Below are 8,759 nucleotides of genomic sequence, written 5' to 3' on the forward strand. Positions count from 1 at the left end.
GGTGGGCCCAGTTCCCATGGAAGAGCCACTTAGCTCTTCCATTCTCTATCTCATGGCCAGACTGTCCACCAACCCTGGCCACATACCTTGGAATAAAGGCTTCAAGTTATTAGGAGAATCAATTTGGTCCAGTGTCACAAAGCTCTGCATCATTTTTGTCCTGTGGGATAAAATCCAAACTCCTTAGCCTGGCACACAAAGCCTTCACGTGCTGGCCCCTGCCTCCGACCTCGTCCCCTACCTCATGCACCTTAACAATTGCTTGCAGCTCTCGCTTCCCGTGTCCTTGCCCACAGAGAGGTTAGCTGCTGGAAACCTCCATCTGCGTGTCTGCCTTTTGGGGCCTCACAGAGGCAGTTCCAGCCACTCCTTCTCAGCCAACCCTCCATCCAGTATACCTTTCTTTGTATCAGCCCTGTAATTATAGTAACATGTACTTTTTTCTTTCTTGGTAGATAATTTTCATTTTTTGCAAAAAGAGGCACATACTACATGCAACTTATTTTTAGGAAGCACCTTCTAACCAGCTGAAGTGAGCTCCCCTGAGCTGGGACACCAGCCTTTTCCTGCCTTTGACTATGACTTCTATTCCTGGCTCTATAGTTCTCAAAACTACCACCTGTTTCTCTGGGTCTCTAGCTTACAAAAGGTAGATTGTAGGACTTCTCAGTCTCCATAATTGTGTGAGTCAATTCCTTATGATACGTCTCATATCTATGTATATCTGTATCTATTTATCTCCTATTGGTTCTGTCTCTCTGGAGAACCCTAACTAATACAGTGAGTAACTGCCTGGGATGTTGCAGAAAAGCCCAAAATTGGATGGGACTGGTCTGTCCTTCCAGCCCAGGTGGCTCCTGAGTCAATCTGCAAAGGTGGAAATGAGGTGTGGAGATGTGAAGACATGTGATCTGTTCCATAATGAGTTGGTAGAAGAGCTATTGAAGACCAGGTGGATGAAAATGACACTGGGCCAAGCCCAAATGGTGCCATTTTAAGGGGCGTGCCATATTCCAGGTGCGTCACATTATACCTGTACAACTAACTGTGTATTGTAGATCAGAGAAGGCTCAAAGAGATTAAGTAACTTGCTCCAGAGCTAAAGATCACACGCTGAAGTGCCTGCTGTGCAGCTGAAATTCAAACCCAGAGCTAGGCCCATGCTCCTTCCAGGAAGCCCTGCTCTCTCTTGTCCGTAATAACCAGCAGCCTCTGGGCAGTGATTTATTTGTACATGTCTGCTCGACTAGCCTGTGAAAGCTTTAAGGATAAGGCCTGTGCATCTGAAATCTTGCCCAGCATGTAGCAGTGTTGGTTGAATGAAGTATAGAGGCCAAAGACAATACATTACCCATCACTTCCAATTCTCCAGTCTTTAGTCCTTATTCACCGCTGTTTTGTCAGGTCTTGTCAATAGGTTTATTATTATTTACAGCCTCACTAACAGCTCAGCCAGACTGCCCCTGCGTCCAGTGTTTTTTATGGTCCTCTCGCTTGCCCATCATTCAAAATCTTGTTTTCCCTTTACATTGAAAGCCAAGACTAAATGATCAAATACTTTTTTTGGATCAACTGTATTTACTCCCTGACCACAATTCTAAACTCCTTGCTCTGCCCCACATTGTATCTTGCTGTTGATCCTTTTCCCTTTGTTTACTTTCATCTGGCTTTTTGTTTGAAATTAAACCTGTTATTTTGAGATCCTTGTAGATTCCCACGCCATGGTAAGAAACAATACCCTTCCCCTAGCTCCGCCTAGTGGTGACGTTGTGCATAGGTTACAGCAACATATCCAATCGGGGAAACTGGGTTTAATGCCTTTTATCTGCTCTTAGAGGCACTAGGGATTTTTTTAAACTCATAGTTGAGGAATCACATTAGCATTTTCACATTAGTGTTTTTTAGATTGCTAATCAGATTAATAAGGTGGGAGGTAAGGGTCCAAACTAGAGGAAGAGACATGGTTTCTTTGGGAGAAGACATTTCCTAAGGCCTCCAGCTCTGTAATCTGCAACACAGGGATCAGAGGCAGAGAAAGTCCGTTTACAATGCATAATGATATGTCTTTATTTCATAAACAGAAATGGTGTCTAGACAAAATTCAGTTAACACTAGCAATTCAAATGAGTAAAATTTTTTTTGCACAATAGTGTATTTACAACAAGTAAATGAAGTTTCAATTCATTAGTTCATAGCAATGCTTTTTTATCCCCAAAAAGGTAAAAATTCTTAGTTACAGAGAATAAGCATCAACAGCCATTTCATCTTACAATAAAAACCACAAGAAAAACCACAATCACTTAGAAAAAAAAAGACAAGCCTAAGAACTAGTACAATAAAATGATGCATTGAATTAAGTTACATTAATCGCATAGAATCTGTGTAAAAAGTATGTAGAAAAACACCTGATGTAACCTGTTACAGTCGTTGACCAGTTATGAGAGGTACAGAGGGTTATACAGGTAGATATGTGTGAAAACTGTCCGTATTGTTCGACCTGGGGAGGAGGAGAAGAGGGGCTGCAGCCCCTTGCATACACTGAGAAGACCCTGTTTTGAATATGGCCTCTGGAATTTGTAAGGCATATATTAGAGGTGCACTTGCATCAGACTGGTTCTGGAACAAATTCTCACAGGCTCTTTGGGCCTCACAAGCCAAGGTGGTGCTTGCTGCGAACCGTTCACTGTGTCTAACCAGCACCTGAAGCTCCCCAATACATCTGGAGTCTTCCTGATCACTCACTAGAAGTGGCAGGTCCTTTACGTCAGAGCGTGAATGGGCGCCCCAGCATTCCCACCTGCAAAATGCCTTAGGACTCAAGCAGGGTCACCCCTCTGCCTGCAGACATGTTTTGGTAGAAGACTTAGCATCCATCTGTACAAAAACACCTTCTTTGTCCAAGTCCCTTCATTCCTTCCTGATACACGTGTCTGATCACCCCCGTTTGGCATCGAATGAGCATCTACCTGAAATGAATGGTCTTGGTGCACTTCTGCTTCTACGGAGGGCCACTGTTTTATCTGAGGTCAATAAACTGGAATGAAAATGAGAGTCTGAGTTGCTTATCCATTGCTTAATAGTGAAATGCGTACACCATGCCACAACATGGTATCAAAGCTACAAAAGTGGGCCTCTGCAACCAAGAGGGTATTCTTCACAAATGGCAGCATCATTTTCATATTACAATTAAAATACACTGATACTCATTTGATATAAATACTATCTCCCAGGGTGGAGTGTAGGAAAATACTATACACTTACTTTTCTTTGCAAGAAATGTTTTTGCACCGTCGATTGAATAATTTATCCTCAGTCTGCCACAATAAGTCTTTTCTATGTACAAATACTACCTGCACACACTATCTGTGTACAAGTATAGTCTATTCTGCAGCATCAATCTCGGATGCTTGGGTCATGAGATGGCTCGGGTAGTATTAAGAACATACAGCGTGAACACAGGATGCCTCCACGCACACAGACTTCTGCACAGAAACCAACGCCACATGGGGCTGCACTGTGGACCGATCAGAAACAACCTGCATCAAAATCCTCAGTTCTGGGAAGAAACACTAACTCATGATCCAGTGAACAGCTATATATATATATATATATATTTTAAAGGTTCCTTAGTCTATTTACAGTGATTTTGAGTACAAAACTTGATTCTTGCTCCCTTCTAGATCGGTGACTCCTCCAAAGCTGTAAGCAATAGTGGAGCAGTTTGAAGTCATTTATTAAGGGTATAATGTATCGAACCAGATAGCCAAAAAGAGATTTGAAAGAGCTTTTCAGGCTTTTCCTCATTTTGAGAGCATCATGCACCTCCACAGCTCATAGGGGCAGGATCTGGCGGGTTCTTAAAAGGCTTAGAATTTTTCACATCTTTGTTTGTTTGTTTCTTCTTCTTTAATGGCAATCGTAAAGTATTCAAAGAGTAAGTGTAGGTTTAGAGCTCTTGACAACAGCATTGAACTTCACATTGTGCCCACTTGACTTTGAGCAGTCTTCTCATGCAAGTCCTCTGGCTGCTCCCTGCCCTCCTTTTTAAGAAGTGGCAGTTGGCATACTAATCATTAGCCTTTTGTTTTGCTTTTCTTTTTTACTTCCTTGGGAAAGCACTACAAGGATTAAATCCCAAATAATAGTGCATCTTAAAAGCAGCATACTGTTAGAAAGACAGTTAATAAATTACTTGTACAATATACAAAATAACGTTTTCTACTGCAGCATCACCCTCTGACGCCTGAGTCATTGTTAGGGAACCAGGAAGAGAAGTAGTAGGAAGGCCTAATAACTTCGCCAGCTTTTTTTTTTTTCTTTTATCCAACTGTTTTGTTCCAGAATCAGTATGTAATGAAGTTCAATTATTCAAGGCACCCCCAGATAACGCAGAGAAACAAACACATACAGCAAAGCACTCACCTGCCCAAAGCCTGACCAACCTGAATGAAGTGAGGTCGTCTGGAGACACAAGTAGAACAAAGGTAGATCCAAGGGGAGGACTAGATTCAGGCAGATGTTAACCAGCCACAGGGCCATCTACAACCCATGCCTACCCCAGACATTTAGGGACCCAACTCAGCTGTCACTGGGATCACCCTAAACAGTCCATGGCTGCAGGGTCCTTTATTTTTGTAAGGAAGACTCTAAAAAACACAACTAACTGTCACCATGCTGTGCAAACACTATTCCTTGCTGTTAACTTGCTTTTCCTTTTCATAGAAGACCAGTGCCACCAAGAGATCCCAGGAGACAGCTGTTGTTTAAAATTCCACTTGAGGCCATTTGGATTCTGGTCCCCAGCTAGTCCTTCCTTTGAATCAACTCAGAAATAGTTTTGACAAACACATGGTTTAGAGCAGTAACAGACACAGACATATCACATTGCACAAAGCCAGTCGCTGTTCATGGTGGATAATGAAGAAAATCGCAACAACTTGTTCAAAATCTCTTAAGAAATCGAAAGACAGTTTTTCAAGCAGTATCTTTAAACAGTTCCCAGGGCAGGGGTGTTCGGCTGGGAAAGGAATAAAAGTGAGGCGGGTGTTGGCAGGAGGAGGATGTGGGCTGAGTTAGGATGGAGAGAAAGAGACCCCTCCCTCCCAGAAACGGCGGCCACACAGGTAGGTGTGTGCAGCCCCAACCACAGCGAGGGGGATGGACGGAATGTGGTCAAGACTACCAGTTGCACTTGAGTTGTTACCAGGGTAAATCACGCCAACAAGGTGGTTTGGACCTGGTGATGATTTGAGCAGAAAACATTCCTTTTTTAAAAGAAGAGGAGGTCACTTAAAAAAAGGCAACAAGAGAGTTAAGAAACAAAATACTGTTGGCCGACTCCACCATAACACATACCTGTGATGGATCATGTGATTCACATTGAGTTTAAATTCGAGCTGTCACCAGTTTTCCATAAAGGCCAACCTCAACTGTGAAGCACAGAACGGTCTACTAGGCCAAGAAATTCCAACAACCGTCATAAAAACGGTAGCTCCAACAGAGCTTTATTGAAATCTGTCTCAGACAAGCACACACACATACCTACACACATGAGAAAAGAACGAAAACCCAGAGGCAGGTTTTAAAAGTGAAACAAGTTTAAAAGAAAAGCCTATTTTTTTTCCTTTTTTTTTTTTTTAAAAACCTACCGCATGAACCAACACATTTCTGGCATTCATACATATTTAAACATTTAGCGCTAATATTTGTACAGAAAAAAGTTAATACTAAAACATATGTTTCTATGATTTCACTTTTCTCCTACATCCTATACTAATTCCCCCTTTTACATGCAGCTTTACTATTGTCCAAACAATGGCACAAATAAAGAAACAAAGTCAATCATCTAGTCCCCACTGCCCACCCCCCACCCCCACATCAAACCCTTCGGGACTCTTCCCACAGCCAGGCTGGAGGGCCCACTGGAGGGAGGGAGCTGATTCCTCCTCCTCTGAGGCTGGCTGCAGGACCTCGCTGGGCACACCTTCCTGTAAACGTGGCCAGGGGCCAAAGCGCCCCCAGAGCCAAGGGAAGCTGCTCTCTGTGGGATGCAAGCCAACCAACCAGTTTTGCAGCAAGAGAAGAAACGTATCATCAGGTGAGGGTAGGTGTGTGCGTATGGTGGAGGCGGGGCAGGGAGGGCTCCTGGCCAGATCATTGTCCAAAGCCTCAGAATGAAATCTCCCTTCGGACAAGAGACTGGTGGAAAACCTCAGAATTCAACTCAAAGCATTTGGAGAAGGAAGGGAAGGAAAAAGAAACGCTTTTGTCTGCATCAGGGACAGACCTCAGCCTCACACCTGCCCTGCTCTCTCCAACACTGGGTGAGCTGCATTCACCCAGGACAGCCAGACAGAGGCAGTACCCGGGAGGGGGGAAGCTGTTCAAATCCCCTTAGGTGAGTTCTCCTGGGAGGCCGGTCCGGGCAGGGAAGCCGGGTGGCTCATCAGCCAAGTCCTCCAAAGGAGAAGGTCCTACTGCGCGCTACCCTTCCAGGAGCAAGCGAGGCCTGACGAAGCATTGAAATGAATGGGACTTAACACCCACCCCCCCCCGTGAGAAAACAGTTCTAACTTGATTTCTAGGAGCCAATGCCTGCTGAGTTCTGGTATAAAAATCATGGATGTCTACTGTTTTGATGCACTTTCGCATAAGATGCCCAAACTCTCTCCCCACTTAGGAATCTGAACATCCAGCATCAACTCTGAACTCTATGCATTTCAACTTTGCTTAGGGACAGGTGGGGAGGAGGTGAAATATAAAAATATTCAAGCAGATTATTGTCGACACATCCTAGGATGAATTCGTTATTTGGCAAGATTGTTTTTCCTACATCATTATCACCTGAGTGGTTTTTAGTTAGCTAAAATGTTTTACTTTTTTAACTAAAAGCAAAGAATATACAGTATACTTGAGTTATACTGAAGTTACAACTTCATTTAAGAAAATAGGTTTGACCCAAAACTCAGTGCAAGTGGCAAAGTTGACCATGACTGTACAGTATCTGCAAGAAACAAACAAACCCACAATACTTAATCGACACCATCTCATGGTGCCCAAACCAAACCAAACAAACAAAAAAACAGGTTGTCTAAAATAAAACCTCAAAAAAAGCTTCCAACATTGAATTCTATCCATAAATAAGTACAAAGTGAAGTTGAACTGGGAAGCAAGAAAAATGACCATGTTAACAGTTGTCAAACTAGTTCTAGCATCAGAGACAAAAGAAGAGGAATGTTGGAACCTGTATGTAAATGAGAAATGAAGTTTCCAGTTATAGGATGAGAAAATTGAGGCATGCAAGACTTTTGCATATGGAGATATATATATTTCATATCTATATATTATATATAATATGTACAGTCTAGCTATAAAACTTTGATGTGTATAGAAGCTGTCTTCAATGAAAAAAATTGAACATTCAGAAGAAATTCCTGAGATAGGGTTTGTGACATGGGCCACTGAGAAAAAAATCCGTGGTTGGGTCCTAGAGGTGTTCTAGTCTATCCCTGTTAAGATTGAAATTAACCCACAGACAGACAGTGTCATCACTGTCGTCTTTCCTTGCCGGAGCAAGGGGTAGCACCATTGTGAAGGTAACTATCACTCCTGTGTGAAGAGAGGAGGGAATACTTAGAAACAGTATTGCTGCTAAGACCGCTGTAGTGTGCACCAAATTTCTTCTCGGTTCTTCTAGACAACAGAGGAACGGCGCCACAGGCTGACCGAAGAACACCTGGGTGGGAGAGGTGTGAGAACTGGGAGGCAGGCTGTCACTAGGTGTAATCTTTCCTGGGCTGTTCGTCAGTCGTACACTTATCAGTCATTTCCTGGCAGAAGTCCACTGTCACCGTTTGGCTCCTGGGTTCAAGAGGAGGTCCTCTTTCTGAGAAGTTTCCTGGGTCAGGGCCTTCCAGCCTCCTGGCAGAAGTACAATTCTCTGAGGCGTTGGTGGGGGCCCAGGGAGGCCCCTGGGGAGCTGCACCCTGCTCCAAGCAGCAGGGCACGGTTTCCCCCACTGCACACTGCGGGGTGGCAAGGTTCTGCTCAACGCCTAAGGGTGCAGGGAGCCCCACGGGCCTGAGGACGGGGCAGTACCGATGCAGAGCCTGGATCTGCTCGGGGCTCTGGATGTCTCGGCAGACTTCCTGGGAAAGGCAGGAGAAGTTGTCCAGCAGTTCCCCCATGCACGCTTTCAGCTGGTTCCTCTCTGACAACAGCTTCTCTTTCTCGCACACCTGGACAGCCAAGAAACAAAAGAGGGCCTGGTGAAGGCTGAACTGGATGACCCAAGAACTCGTTTCTGGGGATTTTCCAAGTTTTGCTTTTGCATTCTACATGATAATCAGGAATGACTAAGTCAAGAGCTAGAAACGTAAAAACTATATATGCAGGGAGCCTGGACACGTACTTCTGCCAAGTCTCCTATCTATAGCCCATCTGTAGCCCATCCAGATGTGCCACGGACACTGACACCTTCCCTGTTGGCAGCTCTTCATCCCTTTCTGTGGCCCAGCCAAGTCACAGCAGAATCACCACCAACCAGAAAACTGCAGGGAGTCCAGGTTCCAGTTTTTTGGAATTTGGGGTTTGCAGAGACTCTATTGGAAATCCTTGGTCTCAAGCCTTGTAGTTGAAAATCTCCCCCAAATGTATTAGGTTACAAATAATTGACCAATTCCAACTGTATGACATTTTGGGAAAAAACAAAACTATGGAGATAGTAAAAAGATCAGTGGTTGCCAGGGGTCTGGGGCGGG

General features: G+C 44.1%; 1 protein-coding gene across 9 annotated transcripts in view; it reads right to left on the minus strand.

The window, feature by feature from the left end:
* Positions 1-2,037: 2,037 nt before the first annotated feature.
* BACH2 (BACH transcriptional regulator 2) overlaps positions 2,038-8,759 on the minus strand; it is a 358,299-nt gene continuing 351,577 nt past the window's right edge. For all 9 annotated transcript variants that reach the window (XM_019655018.1, XM_019655017.1, XM_019655020.1 and 6 more), the window contains one exon: positions 2,038-8,237. In XM_019655018.1, the coding sequence (XP_019510563.1) occupies positions 7,776-8,237 (462 nt within the window). In that variant the 3' untranslated portion in view covers positions 2,038-7,775. The remainder of the gene's footprint in view (positions 8,238-8,759) is intronic.

The sequence above is a fragment of the Hipposideros armiger genome, unplaced genomic scaffold, assembly GCF_001890085.2.
Source record: "Hipposideros armiger isolate ML-2016 unplaced genomic scaffold, ASM189008v1 scaffold_234, whole genome shotgun sequence".
Classification (NCBI taxonomy): Eukaryota; Metazoa; Chordata; class Mammalia; order Chiroptera; family Hipposideridae; genus Hipposideros; species Hipposideros armiger.